The following is a 17,652-nucleotide window of genomic DNA, read 5'->3' as shown; positions in this document are numbered from 1 at the left end:
CTTGAGATGACATGTTTCATGATTTGGCGCTATATAAATAAAATTGAATTGAATTGAATTGAATTGAAGAAATCAAGCTGATTGTTGAACCCAAATTAGTTTTCTCCTCAAGAGCCAGGTTCTTTGACTTACTAAGATAAAGCAGCTTGTAGGGCGACCTTTTTAATACCAAGTTCTTTGTCATGAATTTCAAAGAAACTTAAAGGTATGAAATAAGCCTTGATAAAGGAAACCAAAGTTTCTGGACAAACATGTGCCAATTTGTGAAGGGTTGCAAGCACAAAGTTTGTACCAGAGTCTTAAAAGACATTTCAATGACCTCCATGTAGTAATTTGAGCCAAACTGCCCATTGAGATGGAAACACAAGTCATAGGTACTACTGCACATATCTTAGTTGCAAATAATGAGAATAAAAGCTCTGTGGAAAATCCTTTATAAACATCATGGAACTCAGATATGGGATTTTCTGTCTCTCTGTGGTGAAAATGTGGTGAAACCTTGGGTCCATCCAAACACAATTAATAATAGCGCCTTGCCCCTGCTCCTAGCTCCTGTTCCGTAAGCTTTCACGAGGTGAACAGTAAGCAGTGTAACGTGGAAAGGAAAGGAATTTCAGACTGCTGTGCCGATACGGGACAGCCTGTAACTCAGACGTCATTACGTGACGGAAACCCACATGTACAGTATGATGCCAGTAAAATCTGGAACAACATTCTTGTGAAAATGAACTACAAAGTACGCCACATCTTCTCTCTGGACATTAGCACCAATTTCCGTGAAGGGGCTGTTCTAATACGTCATGTCACACAAAGATTGTGGAATACTGTAAAGCTGCTTGGCGCTGTTAATTGACGTAGCGGGGTTCCTAGTCAAAACTAGCTGTGAGAGGAAGATTACAGGCTCCTTTTTCCTACCTTACTGACCGCATTATTTGGACAGCACCTATCATGGCGACCATCGACGCAATTCCACTTTGGCTAAAGAGTGCTTAGCCAATAGAGGTATTCAGATGGAGTCCTGGTTTGGAGTTTTGTCTGAGTCGACCATGATAATGGATTTTTGACAAGAGATTCTTGCCTGCCACAATTTTCCACTCCTCCACCACAGGAGTTCCATTAAGGCTAAAAACACCATATAGCTCACAAACCCTTTTGCTAAGAAATATGGCTCACTGTCTACATTGAAGAAGTAGGCTCCTTCTGAGGCACTGCTGGGATTTGAACCCAGGATCTCCTGTTTACTAGACAGGCACTTTGACCAACTAAGCCACAGCGCCTCAGTATTTGGTGAGTATTCTGTTTCCAAGAATTCAGGGGACCCATGAAAAGAGATCCATTCCTCATGGCCTTAAATATTTCAAACACAAGTGGTAAAAATTTCCTCTTTCTACCAAGAAATCAAGCTGATTGTTGAACCCAAATTAGTTTTCTCCTCAAGAGCCAGGTTCTTTGACTTACTAAGATAAAGCAGCTTGTATGGAAACCTTTCTAATACCAAGTTCTTTGTCATGAATTTCAAAGAAACTTAAAGGTATGAAATAAGCCTTGATAAAGGAAACCAAAGTTTCTGGACAAACATGTGCCAATTTGTGAAGGGTTGCAAGCACAAAGTTTGTACCAGAGTCTTAAAAGACATTTCAATGACCTCCATGTAGTAATTTGAGCCAAACTGCCCATTGAGATGGAAACACAAGTCATAGGTACTACTGCACATATCTTAGTTGCAAATAATGAGAATAAAAGCTCTGTGGAAAATCCTTTATAAACATCATGGAACTCAGATATGGGATTTTCTGTCTCTCTGTGGTGAAAATGTGGTGAAACCTTGGGTCCATCCAAACACAATTAATAATAGCGCCTTGCCCCTGCTCCTAGCTCCTGTTCCGTAAGCTTTCACGAGGTGAACAGTAAGCAGTGTAACGTGGAAAGGAAAGGAATTTCAGACTGCTGTGCCGATACGGGACAGCCTGTAACTCAGACGTCATTACGTGACGGAAACCCACATGTACAGTATGATGCCAGTAAAATCTGGAACAACATTCTTGTGAAAATGAACTACAAAGTACGCCACATCTTCTCTCTGGACATTAGCACCAATTTCCGTGAAGGGGCTGTTCTAATACGTCATGTCACACCAAGATTGTGGAATACTGTAAGGCTGCTTGGCGCTGTTAATTGACGTAGCGGGGTTCCTAGTCAAAACTAGCCGTGAGAGGAAGATTACAGGCTCCTTTTTCCTACCTTACTGACCGCATTATTTGGACAGCACCTATCATGGCGACCATCGACGCAATTCCACTTTGGCTAAAGAGTGCTTAGCCAATAGAGGTATTCAGATGGAGTCCTGGTTTGGAGTTTTGTCTGAGTCGACCATGATAATGGATTTTCGACAAGAGATTCTTGCCTGCCACAATTTTCCACTCCTCCACCACAGGAGTTCCATTAAGGCTAAAAACACCATATAGCTCACAAACCCTTTTGCTAAGAAATATGGCTCACTGTCTACATTGAAGAAGTAGGCTCCTTCTGAGGCACTGCTGGGATTTGAACCCAGGATCTCCTGTTTACTAGACAGGCACTTTGACCAACTAAGCCACAGCGCCTCAGTATTTGGTGAGTATTCTGTTTCCAAGAATTCAGGGGACCCATGAAAAGAGATCCATTCCTCATGGCCTTAAATATTTCAAACACAAGTGGTAAAAATTTCCTCTTTCTACCAAGAAATCAAGCTGATTGTTGAACCCAAATTAGTTTTCTCCTCAAGAGCCAGGTTCTTTGACTTACTAAGATAAAGCAGCTTGTATGGAAACCTTTCTAATACCAAGTTCTTTGTCATGAATTTCAAAGAAACTTAAAGGTATGAAATAAGCCTTGATAAAGGAAACCAAAGTTTCTGGACAAACATGTGCCAATTTGTGAAGGGTTGCAAGCACAAAGTTTGTACCAGAGTCTTAAAAGACATTTCAATGACCTCCATGTAGTAATTTGCACATTGAAATTGAAACAGAAGCCATAGGACCTGCTGAATTTTTAATACAGGATTTCCTTTGTGACAGACAGGCACTCCTTTGATTAAAAACCATAAATAAACATATATGTATCCTTTCAAGTGAAATAATGTAATGTTATTTATAAATATCAAATGCAGAATAATATCTCAAAACAGTAAGCCATAAACGTGCATCATTCACCAGAAAAGGGAGAAATGATGCTCAGGTTAACATAAACTTAACCTGAGCATCATTTCTTGCAGCTCATATGCTGCAGAAATCTTAGAAACTGATCTGCACTGTATCATAATCATTGTGTTTAAAACACATCGTCTCCACCAATCTAAAGGCAACTGTTCATGAAATTCTCCTGAAGAGACATGGAAAAGTTTGTGAAAAAAATAGTGAAAATAGTTCACCTCCTGGGTATTGGGTCTGGAAACCCTCTGGGATGCTGGTGCCTGGACTTGGGAATATAGGATGTGTATGGTGAGTATGTGTGCGCGTACTGTGTTTATATATTTTTTATGGTAGGAATGGTCGGAGGGGCACTAGGGTGGGAACGTGTGGATGTGACTGTGTACGTGGCTTTCTGTTGGTCTATTTATCAGGTTGGGTTTGAACAACATCTCAGGTTTCCATTAATTGTGAAGACCATCCCCTCATCCTGCTCTCCTCCGTTGGCTGGCGCCTTGGCTCTCTGGTGCCCTGCCAGCTCTCTCCTGGTGGGTACTTTGTGGTGCCTGGGCCCCCCTCAGCTTGGTTGTGGGCCCCTCCATCTTGGGGGGGGGGGGGGGGGGGGGGGTGCCCCTGGGCCTCAGGTTCCTGGGACCCATGGCTGGATTCGCTCCGGTGCAGCTGTCTGCTGGCTGAGCCCACGGACTCGTCCCCGCGGTTCCCGGGGGCTTCGGCGTTGTGGCTGTTGGGGGGTTTCTTGGGGCCCATCTCTGCTCTTCCCTCAATGGGGGAGGCAGCATTCCCGGTGTTGGCCCCTCTTCGGCACCTTTGCTCTGGGGGTCCCTTCGGGCATCTGAGGTTTTGGTTCGCCTGGCGTCTGCCTCGGTGCTCTGGGGGACGGGTCTTTGGCGTCTTTGGCACCTCACATCCACTATTGTTATGGATAAACCTTACATACACAGGTGCACTTTCACAAACACCTACAGGTGCTTAGATTGAGGTACTTACAGACTCATGTCCATACAGAAAAACCCTATTATCTTTAATAATGGGGGGGGGGGGGGTAGGCAAGGTATTTAGCACATTTCAGTACAGAGATCATGCAAAGTGCTTTACATGATTAAAATATAGGGAAATAAAACAGAATAAAAGCAAGTTGGAATATAATGTAGAAACTAAATAGAACATGGGAAAATAAAAATTAAAAGCAAACAAGTAAAAACAGTTGGAATACAAAGTAAACTAATTATATTTCAGTAAAACAGTTCAACTAGAACAGTCGAAGGCAATCCTAAACAAATGTGTTTTTAATCCTGATTTAAAGGAACTCAGGCTTTCAGCACTTTTACAGTTTTCTGGAAGTTTGTTCCAGATAAGTGGAGCATAGGAACTAAATGCTGCTTCTCCATGTCTGGTTCTGGTTCTGGTTCTGCAGAGCAGGCTGGAGCCAGAAGACCTTAGTGGTCTGGAGGGTTGATGCCCTGATAACAAGTCTGTGATGTATTTAGGTGCTAATTCAGGGATTTATAGACTAACAGAAGGATTTTAGTCTATTTAGTCTATTTAGTCTATTCTCTGAGATACAGGGAGCCAGTGTAAGGACTTTAGAACTGGGGTTATGTGCTCTACTTTCTTAGTCTTAGTGAGGACGCGGGCAGCAGCGTTCTGGATCAGCTGCAGCTGTCTGGTCCACTTTTTAGGCAGACCTGTGAAAACACCGTTGCAGTAATCAATTCTACTAAATATAAACGCATGGATTAGTTTTTCCAGATCCTGCTGAGACACCAGTCCTTTAATCCTAGAAATGTTCCTCAGGTGATAAAAAGCCGACCTTGTAACTGTCTTTAGATGCTTTTGGAGGTTCAGGTCTGAGTCCATCACTACTCCCAGATTTCGGGCCTGATCAGTGGTTTTTAGCTGAAGCGACTGAAGCTGTGTGCTAACCTTTGATCTTTCCTCTATTGGTCCAAATATTATTACTTCTGTTTTGTTTTTATTCAGTTGAAGAAAATTTTGGTACATCCATGTATTGATTTCTTCTAGGCATTTACTCAGTGCCTGAACTGGTTCATAGTCACCTGGTGACATGGTGATGTAGAGCTGTGTGTCGTCTGCATAGTTATGGTAGCTGATATTGTTGTTTTTTATTATCTGAGCTAGAGGGAGCATGTAGATATTGAAAAGGAGGAACTCAGGATGGACCCTTGGGGAACCCCACATGTGATTTTTGTCATCTGGGTAAGATGAATGCACAGCTTGCCTGTTACACATCTATCCAATTCAAGAATAATTTAAGAAAAGCTAATATGTCGAAGTGCTGCAGTCTGAGAATGTTTGGTGTTGATAAGCTTCTCCTTATCAATCTTACTCAGGAAAACAAAACTTGTCCTGATCATATGGGTCTGTTTTCTCTGTACAATTGCACCTCTTTAAATGTTCTTAGGGGTTTGCGTCAAACAAATATTAATTTATTGTACTTTGTTTCCTCGTTTTCATCCCACTTAAAATATGTTGTGTTTGTCACTTCACTTTTCCTTCATTATAGACAGACAGACAGACAGACAGACAGATAGATAGATAGATAGATGATAGACAGATAGATAGAAAGAAATACTACATGTAGACTAAACTAAAACTAACTGATAACAAAGTATACCATAAACAGTGCATTGTTGATGCCAAATAAGGAAACTGTTTTCAAAGCATTATTGAAACAGAGTTAAAAGGGTTTAAAAAATCACTTCAGATATTTCCCACTATGTTCCATTGAGTCATCTAACATGGATATTAATACAATAACGGGATTAGTGAAAATAATCTAATTATTCTGTTGAGAAACAGTGCTGCGGGGTTCCCGGCATCACAGACGAGTCCGGTTCCCGGAGCTGGGATCCAGGCCAGCAGGTCATGAAGCCGGGGCGCGGTGCATTGTGGGACACTGGCTAACGGCGAACTCAACATGGCCGCGTCTCTGAGGCAGAGGATAGAAGCTGCAGGAAGAAGGCCGTGAATGAAGCCCGGGACGCGCACAGCCTCGTCGCCCCTCTAGTGGCCTTAGAAGCGCCGTGTTCGCCGTCGTCTGCGCCGCCTGCGGAGGGCCGAGACTCGCACCACCAGCAGCAGATAACAACCAAGTGAGGAGAAAGTCTCGTATGAATTCCGACGAGAAGGAGGACTGTGAGTGTGCGACACCACAGGCCGAGACCAGCCCCGCCACAGGAGCTGCTAGGTGAGGAAGCCGAGAGGAGAGAGCCGGCCGGGGCTACCGGAAGGAGCTAGCTAGCTAGCTAGCTAGCCACTTAGCTTTCGCTGCTACTTGCTGCTGGTCGCTGCTAGGCGCTGCTGGTCGCTGTGTGCCTGCAGCCCCTCTGCAGCTCTTTTCTCCCAGCATTGACCGGCTAACAATGATTGTGGTTCTTGCGGCCACCGGACAGAACGGTTCTGCATGCGGTGCAGCCAGAACCAGGGCAGCCGGGCTCGCTAAGGTGTGCTACAGTAGCTTGCTGGGTCAACGCCAGAGAGTCTGTCCGTGACATTTGTCTCACTGACTTCTCCGACAATGGCAGCGAGGTTTTCTCTAGACTGCGTCCCAGCGGGGAGCCCTTCTCCGCCGCGGCTCTGCGGCGGTGGAGCCGGAGAAGCGGGCTTCCAGGAGCCGCTCTGGTGCCTGGGTTGTGGCTCCCAGGGAGCATCTGGGTCCTGCAGCGGGACTTTGTGTGGCGCTGCTGCTATGATCAGTCCCTTAGGACAGCTGCTCTTTACTCTGGTTCTGATGCTTTTTTGCTTCTTCTCTCCTTTCATTCAGAGAACAAGAGGAGCCTGACATAGAAAACCCAGAAGCAAGCCGGATGTAAGTAAACCTGCCCTCCTCATTCATTCCTGTTTACTACCTGGTTGTTACCTTCAGACAGTGGATCTGCTGTGGATGGTGATGTGTGCTTCTTTTCACCGTGATGCTGGTCTCTAGCTTTCTGCCAGAGGCCTGAAGGTTTTAGGTTTATTAAATTAGCTCACAATCTCATCCACCTTGATCAAAGCTTTGGTTCCACCTGTAGAAAAGTACCCCCCCCCCCCCCCTCCAGGGCACCAGGCTGCCACTACTGTGTTGGTTCTGCTACCACTTGGAGGAGTTTGTTCTGATGAGACATTCTCCATAGAAATTAGCTCAGCATTTCTGTTGTTTATGGATCACAGGCTCCTGTCCTGCAGTCATACACATTAGCTCAGATGTATGGACTAGGTGTCTTCTGTGTTATGGAGGTCAACAAGGTCCCACAGTGTTACTGCAGCTTGTCCCTCTGCTCTTGTCTTCTGTGTTATGGAGGATCATCCAGGTTCTCGTACTGACCTGATTTCATAGTTTCCCCTCTGTGAAGCGCTGCCTTCTCTTTTCAGAGGTGTGTTGTGTTGTGTGGGGGTTTCTTTTGACCTGATCCTGACTGATACCGTGGAGCAATCCAAAGGGCGCCGATCCCTTTTGACTGCAGGAGACCAAATCCTCATACTTTTAGTTTGTAACATCTGCTTTCTGTCTTCCTAATGCAGGAAGCGTGCAGCTGCCAAACATCTAATAGAGCGCTATTACCACCAGTTAACGGAGGGCTGTGGGAATGAGTCTTGCTCCAACTCGTGGTGTGCCTCGTCGGTGGGATTCAGCCGCATGGACAACAACGCGGCGGCGGTCAAAGCTCTGGAGCTCTACAAGGTCAACGCCAAGCTATGTGACCCACACCCCTCCAAGAAGGGCACGGCGTCCACGTACCTGGAGAGCAGCACCCGCAGCAACTCGGCCTGCAGCAACCGCAAGATGAACCATAAAGACGTCAACACCGTCAGAGACAACTTCAAAGGTGAGTTCCCGCGAGGCGGACGGGTGGGGTCCGGTTTCTAAAACCTTCACCGTGGAATGTTTGTGTGCGTCTGCAGATATAAACTACTTGACAGAGGAGAAGGTCTACGAGATCTTGTACAGCTGTGGAGAGAAGGAGGACTACTCCCCTCTGATCCGGGTAATAGGTCGGGTCTTCTCCAGCTCAGAAGGCCTGGTGCAGAGCTTCCGCAGGTCCAAACCTCACACCAAGGAGGAGCTGAAGTCCCTCCAAGGGAAGGACGAGGACAAGGATGAGGACGAGAAGGAGGCAGCGGCGGCGTGCTCGGCTACAGCCATGGAGGAAGACTCGCCCACCTCCTCGTCATCGTCACGGCTCGGGGAAGGCTCCTCAGGAGAGAACGACGTCCAAAAGCTGGCCCCCGACGAGGTTTCAGTGGACATCGAAGCCGTGCGGCGGGTCTACAAGCGCCTCCTGTCCAACGAGAAGATCGAGGCCGCCTTCCTGAATGCACTCGTCTACCTCTCGCCTAACGTGGAGTGTGACCTGACGTACCACAACGTGTACTCCAGAGACCCCAACTACCTGAACCTGTTTGTTATCGTGATGGAGAACAGCAACCTGCACAGTCCGGAGTACCTGGAGATCGCCCTGCCGCAGTTCTGCAAGGCCATGAGCAAGCTGCCGCTGGCGGCGCAGGCCAAGCTGACGCGCCTGTGGTCCCACTACAGCGCCGAGCAGATCCGCCGCATGATGGAGACCTTCCAGCAGCTCATCACCTACAAGGTGATCAGTAACGACTTCAGCAACCGCAACCTGGTCAACGACGACGACGCCGTGGTGGCGGCCACCAAGTGCTTGAAGATTGTTTACTATGCAAACGTGCTGGGAGGCGACCTGGACACTGAGAACAACGAAGACGAGGACGAGGAGCCCATCCCCGAGTCCAGCGAGCTCACCCTGCAGGAGCTGCTGGGCGAGGAGCGGCGCAACAAGAAAGGGCCCCGGGTGGACCCCCTGGAGACGGAGCTGGGGGTCCGCACCAACGACTGCAGGCGGCCCCTCATTCCCTTCGAGGAGTTTGTCAACGAGCCGTTGAACGAGGTGCTGGAAATGGACAAGGACTACACCTTCTTTAAGGTGGAGACTGAGAACAAGTTCTCCTTCATGACCTGCCCCTTCGTCCTGAACGCCGTCACCAAGAACCTGGGCCTCTACTACGACAACCGCATCCGCATGTACAGCGAGCGCCGCATCACCGTGCTCTACAGCCTGGTGCAGGGCCAGCAGCTCAACCCCTACCTGAGGCTCAAAGTGCGCAGAGACCACATCATCGACGACGCCCTGGTCAGGGTACGTGTCGGCCCGTCTGTCCGCTCCGTCCGCTCTCTGGCCGCCGTTAGACCCCTTCTCTCTGTTGTCCCTGCAGCTGGAGATGATAGCCATGGAGAACCCCGCCGACCTGAAGAAGCAGCTCTACGTGGAGTTTGAAGGAGAGCAAGGCGTTGATGAAGGAGGCGTTTCCAAAGAGTTCTTCCAGCTGGTGGTGGAGGAGATCTTCAACCCTGATATCGGTAAGCAGTCCCAGCAGGAGGCCTCCAGCTTGTGTCTGAGCCCAGACTCCACAGACTCCACAGACTCCACGTCCTCCCTACACCCGCGTTGTTGTTTTACTGTTAACAGCAGCATCAGCAGACCCCTTCTCAGTCAAAACGCCCAACATGTCCAACTTCCTGCTCCGCTCCGGTCTGTCACGCTCCACAGCTCCAGTCGTAGCAAACGGGGAACAAAGAGCATCAACAGTCTCCGGTTTGTCAAAGTTAAATCATGTAGATAGTGATTGTTAACCACAAAACGCAGTTTTTAAAATATTCACAATACAATTGACTTTTATTTAAATATCAGATGCAAACCTGTCTTTTTGCACCAAATAAGGAAGTCTTTACAGCGTTTAATTTGAAACGTGATAATCCTCGTAACGATGCCGATCACACACGCTCTCCTCGGCCTCCAGAAGCTTTGGAGCGGAGCTAGACGGAGTCGCCACGGCTCTAGTAGGCTTTGCTTTTCACCAACACATCCAGGAGCGCAGGATGTGGAATAACTCGTCCTCAAATAAAACTCGTGTTTTTACTAGCAGGACTTCTGACACGTTCTGGAAAATTCTGGAATTTGTTTAGATTCCAAGTTTGGATAAGAAGGGAAAACAGAAAATTGGGTATTGGGAGGAATTTCTGACAGAAGCCACAGATAAATCCACACTTATTGAAAAAGGAAACATTTTGCCTGTGGACCCTCTTAGATGTGGGTTTTAAACCTGATCTAAGTTCTGGAACTGGTTCTGCTTTAGATGAGCTAGCAAAATATCAGATCACTTGATGTGCCTAAAAGAACCTCGATTTGTTACTAGGTGATCTATTTCAGATATTCATCTAATGTGCAGAATCTAAAACGAGGCAGAAAAAGCATTGAGGTCAGAACTTTGCATTGTGAGATTTGTTAGAAGGAACCTTACCGTACGGAGAGAAAAGCTTCTGAAGGAAACGTCATGATCTACCATCAGGCATGAAGCTCTGGCTGATGGCTGAAGTCAGCTTTCCAGTGGATGAATAAACCACAGGATAACACATTATGCCACCAGGCTTTCATACATTACACGCCTACCTACAATATACAGCTTACTTTAATAGAAGGGGTGCCTTCCAGCCGTATTCCCACCAGCGGGCCTTTATCATGTTACAGTGACGAGCCGTAATCTCATTTATTAGGATTTGATGTGATGGACCAACACTTTGGTGTAAAGTTCATTGTGTTAATATATTCAGCCCCGTTTTACTCTCATAGTATGAGAGTAAAACGGGGTATGAGACTCATACCTCTCAGCCACTACAACACAGACGTAGGACACCTGTGCACATTTTTCTTTCTGCATTCTAGATCCAGGTGTTCTCCAAATACCTGAGAGGCGTGTAGGAGAACATTAGTGGAACAGGGTCAACCTACAAGTCGACTAGGAGGAGCAAAATTGACCTTTTGGCCTCCATGTGGCAGAAAACGTACGCTGCCTGAATATATCATCCTCATGGTGAAACATGGAGGTGGCAGCATCATGCTGAGGGCATGCTTATCTTTGGCGCTGGAGCTAAATCCTGGAAGACAAGCTCTTTGAGGCCGTTGAAGACTCTGAGACTGGGGTTTAGGTTCACACGTGTTCATGTGTGAGAATGGTCTAATCAAAGTCCAGACCTAAATGGAGAACCTGGTGTAGGACTGAAAAGACGATGTTCCACCTCCTAGTTCTGCATCAAATCCCAGTAAATACAGCAACGTGTTTGGATTTAAGGGCTCAGAACAAAGTTCTGGAGGGAGGCGGCTCTTCAAAGCGCGTGTTTTTAGGTAGCCTGGCTGGCACTGTGGGGTTTTCACTCTGAAAAGGAGTTAAACCAGCAGCCTGCAGGCGTTTGGTGTGACAGGCGTCAACAGATCACTCTTCTGTGGCTGGTCCTGCTTCAGGTTCCGGCTTCAGGGTCCTGCTTGGGTTACATTTCAGCTGGAGTTCATGCTGTGTGATAAGTGTTAAATGGTGGAAGAACTTTGATGGTTTAATAGTGACAGTCACTGGAGGGAAAACGGTCTTTAAATTAAGTCCAGTTTAGTTTTTCTCTAAGGAGTTTAGCTCTGTGTCTGGATTCTTTACCTAAAATGTATTTTAAGATATCTAACACACTTTCCATTTAGCTTTGACCTCGGACCTTTGAAAGGCCATTGTGTAAAGTCCCTTTACATTTTTTCTTTTATTTTAATCCCAAATCTTAAGATTTGTCATCTGACATTTAAGAGCTAATTTATTACTGTTGATCTTAACAAATATGTTATATATTTGATAATAAAAAATGTAAGTGCCTAAACTTAATTAAAAAAAATTAATTAGGTTTAAAATGAAATGTAATTCTTTTACTTTTTAAAATATGTATAACCTAACAGATTCCTTGGTTTTCTGTGCTACAGACAATGAAAAGTTTTTACGCCACAAGTGGAGCTGGCTAACCTGCCCAGCAACTCGACTGCAGACCAATCAGCTAGTGTTTAGCAGTGTTGGCCCCGCCCACTCTCCCCCACGATCGCCTTAAGATGGGAGCTGTGAAATGTAAAATGAATACTTGCCTAATTATGTTTATTTAATTAAAGAAATGAATGAACAGGCGTTACTAATGTTCTAATACGTGGAACCTGGAGGTTCTAGTTAAAAGGGACGCTGTCAAAGCCTGTTAACAGCTGGTTGGTGTTCATGATGGAGCATAGCAGGGCTTTGTTCAGCGCTACTTGGTGTGACAGAGACCCAGAACAGATGAGCCTTTAACATCCAGAGAGTCTGGTAATCTGCCTAACACGGTGGTGGCAGCATCATGCTGTGGGCCGCAGCATCACACTGCAGGCTGCAGCATGATGCTGCGGGCTGCAGCTGTGGAGGAAGGAACCAGGAATGATCTCCTCCCCTCCTCTCAGGCATGTTCACCTACGACGAGCACACCCGGCTGTTCTGGTTCAACTCGTCGTCGTTTGAGAACGAGGGCCAGTACACTCTGATTGGCATCGTGCTGGGCTTGGCCATCTACAACAACTGTATCCTGGACGTCCACTTCCCCATGGTGGTCTACAGGAAGCTGATGGGCAAGAAGGGAACCTTCCGGGACTTGGCCGACGCTAACCCAGTAAGCTCTGCTTCAGGAGCAGCTCCAGCAGCAGGCAGTGAAGCTGGCCTCCTGGTTTCTCAGCTTCCCTCTTCTTCCTCAAGGTTTTGCACCAGAGTCTGAAGGAGCTGCTGGAGTACGAGGGCAGCGTGGAGGAGGACATGATGATCACCTTCCAGATCTCCCAGACAGACCCCTTTGGGAACCGACTCATGTACGATTTGAGGGAAAACGGGGAGAAGATTCCAGTGACCAACGAGAACCGAAAGGTGAGCCCGCCTGACGCCGACGCGGTTCTGCTGCACTTCCTGTTCTCCGTTAAAAGTAGTGCAGAACCCTTTGTCCTGAAATGTCCGATAAAATGTTGATTAAATTGCCAACAAAGCACAGTGGAGCTGAGGCAGGCTACGAGAAATGAGCCCTTTAGCAAGGCACTGCTTGTGATGGATGGAGTTCTGAGTCACAGTGTGAAACCTTTAACCAACGCTGGTGCTGTGTGTTTCTGCAGGACTTTGTTGCGCTGTATTCTGAATATATTCTAAACAAGAGCGTGGAGAAGCAGTTCAAGGCGTTCAGGAGAGGCTTCCACATGGTCACCAACGAGTCGCCGCTCAAGTACCTGTTCAGACCGGAGGAGATCGAGCTGCTGATCTGTGGGAGCAGGGTGAGATCTGCAGCCGTCCACCACATCTGGTTTGATTTGTGTAGAACAAGCGGGGTTCTAGCTCGTCTCTCTCCCTCCAGAACCTGGACTTTCAAGCACTGGAGGAAACCACGGAGTACGACGGCGGCTATAACAAAGATTCACGGATTATCAAGTAAGGAACCCGCCTTGGTCCTCAAGGTCTGGATCACAGTGCATAGAAGAAAGTCAGCTTTGTTTTCACTCTTTCTTCCCTGGTCCATTGTCTCAGTGCTCTGACGTTCTTTCTTTGGGTCCTTCATCATCCCTGTGTCCATCTTTCCTTTAACCACCCTCCCCCCATTCCTTCCCTTCTCTACCTCAATCATTTCTGCTGCATCCTTCATTTGTTCCTCTTCTTTCATCTTCCTTGTGCTCCTAACTTCTTTTTCCTTAATTAATTCATCCTCTCATTCGTTTCCTCTTTCCATTTATTCATTGAGTCCTTCCTTCTTTTGTTCTTCCTTCTTTCCTTTAAGTCCATTCTTTCCTTCCTTCCTTCCTTCCTTCCTTCCTTCCTTCCTTCCTTCCTTCCTCATGTCTTTCCTTCCTTTTGTGCTTGCTTCCTTGTGATCTTCCTTCATTTTTCCTACTTTGTCTTCCTTCCTTCCTTCCTTCCTTCCTTCCTTCCTTCCTTCCTTCCTTCCTTCCTTCCTTCCTTCCTGCAGCGTCGGGCTGCTGCAGGCTGTCCTTAATGCTTATATTGTTTTAATTGTGTTTGACAATGGAAGGTGAAAGTTTTACATAAAGGAATGTGGGGGGGGGGGTCCTCTGTGCCCTCTGTGCCCCTCCATGCCCTCCAGCCTGGTGCTACATGGACAGCGATGTAAAGCCAGAGTTTGAGTGGCTCCATAGAAGCTAGAGTCTACATGCAGAAGTAGTTTGAAGAAGAGCTCGTAAAGAGAAGCGGATGAAGAGGCGTGGTCCCGCCGTGGCTGCAGCGTTGGTTTTGTGATGCAGGGCTGCGTCTGACTGACTGTGGGGCGTGTCTCCTGTCCTTGCAGGGAGTTCTGGGAGACGTTGCATTCGTTCAGCGAGGAGCAGAAGCGCCTCTTCCTTCAGTTCACCACCGGCACTGACAGAGCGCCTGTGGGGGGGCTTGGCAAGCTGAAGATGATCATAGCCAAGAACGGCCGGAGACACAGACCAGACAGGTGAGCAGCAGGCCGGCCTGTGCAGCGTCCCAGCACCTTTAGATGAAACATCCTGTAGAGAATCTGTCGTTGTGTCAGCCACGCCCATCTGTGCGTGTTGTGTCGGCAGGTTACCCACGTCCCACACGTGCTTCAACGTGCTGCTGCTGCCAGAATACACCAACAAGGACAAGCTGAGGGAGAGACTGCTGAAAGCCATCACCTATGCCAAAGGCTTTGGCATGCTCTGAGCCCCAGCAACTAACGGACTCCTTCTCAGAAAGCCCATGAAGCCCCAGCCCAGCCCCTCCTTTTATCAGAGCCAACCCAAACGGTGACAGAACGCAGACCAGGAGGTGAAACTAGTCATTGATAAGGCCAGGACAGATGGTTCTAACCGAGCACTCTAGTAGATCTGCAGCTGTGCCTGCATCATCTTCCACCAGTCAGTGTAAGCACAGAGGCCTCCTGAACTTCCCACTCTCACATCCACAGTGTGTGAATGTGCTGCAGCCTCCTTTGGTTTTTCCATGTACAGAGAGGATGCTTTTCCTTATTTATTTTCACCTTCAAATGGGTTATCTGATGGCCGCCTGTTGTGCTAGCTTCCCTAATATGAGAAACGGGGGGGGGAGGGGGGTCACTGTGGGACCGTCTCTAGTCAATAAAAACAACACGCATAGAACCAAACCATGCTAAGAGATGATTGAAGCTTTACTCCACAATGACCATTCCACTCTACTGTTGCTTAAACACAGTTCACATCAAGGTAAGCATCGGGAAAATGACCGCCCTACGCTCCAAAACGCCACATCATCTAAATTACTGTTCACTTTGCTTTCTGCCCATTTGTTCCTGCTTCTATGGTGGGGGAGGATACGCCACGTGTTAGAATCTAATCTCGTCAGATCCCAGCTGTATAAAGTGCACTTAGACATTTTCAGAATGTTTGCTTTATTTTTTATTTTTTTGGGCTACAGGTTGCCATGATTGTTTGGAGCATTTCATTTCCTTGTCTTCCTGTGTTAACTCCAAATAAAAGCAGTGTGTGTGTGTGTGTGTATAATATATATATATATATACACACACACACACACACATGAGTGCGGTGTAATCTGCAGCGCTCCATCGTACAGCTCCACATGCGGACTAAAGAGGACGTTCTCCTCTATGTGCCAACCTGCAGGTGAAACCAGGTGTTTCCATACACTGTAAAGTAAACCTGTTTGATTATTTGGGACATTAAATCAAACTGAACTGGCTGTTTTAGGTTAGATAGGGTTATATAGATTTTATTTCTGCTCACTAAGTGTTATAATAAGTCCATTCACACGTTTCCATCCATGCCCTCAGTATTAGGTAGCATCGCCCGTTGAACTGTGGTTAAATACTTTGGCTCTCCTTCCACAAGCTTCTGCCAACAGTTTGCAGGGATTTGGCCCGTTCCTCCTGACAGAACCGGGTCGTATTTCTAGTCCCCTTGTTGATGGACCTTTTTAGCTCTGCCCACTAATGTTCTCTGGGACTGAGATCAGGACACTGTTGTCCTCATGCCACTCTGTCACTAACTTGGTGATGTTGCTTCCATATTCCCACATGAAGTGCTTTCTTCATGACGCTTCTTCTACAAGCGTTTCTCTTTTTGCTATCAATGTTACGGTGGTCCTGATGGTTCCTAAAACACAACCGGTTTAATGTGATTTAATGTCAGACAGGAAGGAAGGAAGGTCCGCGGCTCATTTCCTACAGTGTATGTCGATCTCTGTATTCATTTAGTCAGTTTTTTCAGTTGGGTAAAAACTGGGCTGTGTCTCGTCCACCTTTGGTTGAGTGATGAAGAGTGCGGAGGCTCCCAGTGCAGCCGTAGATCTGGAACCTTCTCCTCAGGCGGAGTCAAGGAGGTCCAGTGCACTGCTACCGCTCGCCATGCATCTCAAAAGTTTGGCTTCTCTGGTCTGAGGTTCTCTGACCTTAAGTCAGCAGCGTGTCAGCTCAGCACCGCCCTGATCCCTAGCAGCGGTTTGCTGACCAGCAGTCACCTGGTCTCAGGCAGCTCCATGACGGCTCTGCTGGTTCAGTGGGGCGAGGCGTTCACACTTCTACCTGGGTCTCTGATGGAAGCTGTGGGAAATGCAACATCTAAACATGATATGGGCCACTTCCTTATAAACCATGAAAGATTACTATGAATGTAAATGTCATTTTGTTTGCATACAGACCAGGCAGAAACAATAAAAGGAACTATGAAAAAGAAACTGTTATATTTGACCAAGCAGTGGAAGGATCTGCCGAGCTGGCACTGATTGCTGACCCGTCACACCAGCCTCACATCAAGGCATTGACTTCTTACACACACACCGGTTCAGATGTATACCTGCACCCCCACTAACGGTGGACAGTCGTGCCTCCCACCTCTCTACGCTCCCCTGTAACCATCGACGTGAATACGGCTAAATATTTGGCTCCTCCTGGCGCCGTTGGCGGAGCAATGAAATGGTTACATCCCCACTTTGGACTTGGTCCTTGAACGTTTAGCATGAATCTTATCACCTCTAAAACCTAAATCTAAGAGGAGGGTGAATTTTTTTTATATTAACATAATTGAAACCTAAATATGGCAGGGGTATGAATAATTTTCATCGTAATTGTACATCTTAACGTTGCAAACATTGTGGCTGCAGGTGCTGCTGCCACTAGCATGCTGAGCGCTGGTCTGAGGTGGAACAGCCTGAGCATGACCATCATCATAAGATGTTAGAGGAGATGAGAGCAGTAGCTCTCGGTTTGGGTCGGTGCGTTCTGTCCACTATGGGTATGACGCTGGTGTTCCTAAAGCTTTGGCCCTTCCACAGATGTTCCTGAGCAGCAGTGAAGTGTCGACTCATCTGAATAACACAAGTTCACTTTGTCACAATGACTTAAGAGAAGTTAATAGGACTGGACTTGCTAGAACTTTCTGTGTTACTTCTTTACAGATTCAGGCTCCACTTAGTCGTGAGTATCATCATAAAGCTGTTTGTATTACAGAAAGTAGCATTCATACTTGTGGCCCTGCTTCTTGTTTTTTATCTTTCCACCTCGGAAAATGAACCCTTTCATCTTTAAAAGCCCTAATTTTACTTTTACTGTTGGAGTCAGTTGAAAATCTGG

At 46.9% G+C, this 17,652-nt stretch overlaps 1 protein-coding gene and 2 non-coding genes across 4 annotated transcripts; 1 reads left to right on the top strand and 2 right to left on the bottom strand.

Annotated features, from left to right (window-relative positions):
* Positions 1-1,203: 1,203 nt before the first annotated feature.
* On the bottom strand, positions 1,204-1,277 carry trnat-agu. The gene has a single exon. It is a non-coding gene; the product is annotated as a tRNA-Thr (tRNA).
* Positions 1,278-2,529: 1,252 nt separating this feature from the next.
* Positions 2,530-2,603, bottom strand: trnat-agu. The gene has a single exon. It is a non-coding gene; the product is annotated as a tRNA-Thr (tRNA).
* Positions 2,604-6,087: 3,484 nt separating this feature from the next.
* LOC105936525 (ubiquitin-protein ligase E3A) lies at positions 6,088-16,757 on the top strand. 2 transcript variants are annotated; one of them, XM_036128447.1, is made up of 11 exons: positions 6,088-6,396; positions 6,973-7,017; positions 7,713-8,017; positions 8,094-9,349; positions 9,426-9,570; positions 12,503-12,708; positions 12,792-12,956; positions 13,196-13,351; positions 13,432-13,505; positions 14,374-14,515; positions 14,630-16,757. In XM_036128447.1, the coding sequence occupies exons 1-11, from the start codon at positions 6,320-6,322 to the stop codon at positions 14,765-14,767; spliced, it is 2,709 nt and encodes a 902-aa protein (XP_035984340.1). In that variant the 5' UTR covers positions 6,088-6,319; the 3' UTR covers positions 14,768-16,757. The 2 variants fall into 2 exon arrangements, with proteins under 2 accessions (XP_035984340.1, XP_012732881.2); XM_012877427.3 differs by having other exon boundaries at positions 14,374-14,523; positions 14,633-16,757.
* The last annotated feature ends 895 nt before the right edge of the window (positions 16,758-17,652 follow it).

This window comes from Fundulus heteroclitus, chromosome 24 (genome assembly GCF_011125445.2).
Source record: "Fundulus heteroclitus isolate FHET01 chromosome 24, MU-UCD_Fhet_4.1, whole genome shotgun sequence".
Taxonomy (NCBI): domain Eukaryota; kingdom Metazoa; phylum Chordata; class Actinopteri; order Cyprinodontiformes; family Fundulidae; genus Fundulus; species Fundulus heteroclitus.
This window is presented reverse-complemented; position numbering and strand designations above follow the sequence as displayed.

Excerpts from the sequence above, each read along its gene's own strand:
- LOC105936525 (XM_036128447.1), top strand. The coding sequence starts at position 6,320 with ATGAATTCCGACGAGAAGGAGGACTGTGAGTGTGCGACACCACAGGCC. Across the intron at positions 9,350-9,425 it reads TCGACGACGCCCTGGTCAGG|CTGGAGATGATAGCCATGGA; the intron begins GTACGTGTCGGC and ends TTGTCCCTGCAG. Across the intron at positions 13,352-13,431 it reads TGCTGATCTGTGGGAGCAGG|AACCTGGACTTTCAAGCACT; the intron begins GTGAGATCTGCA and ends CTCTCCCTCCAG.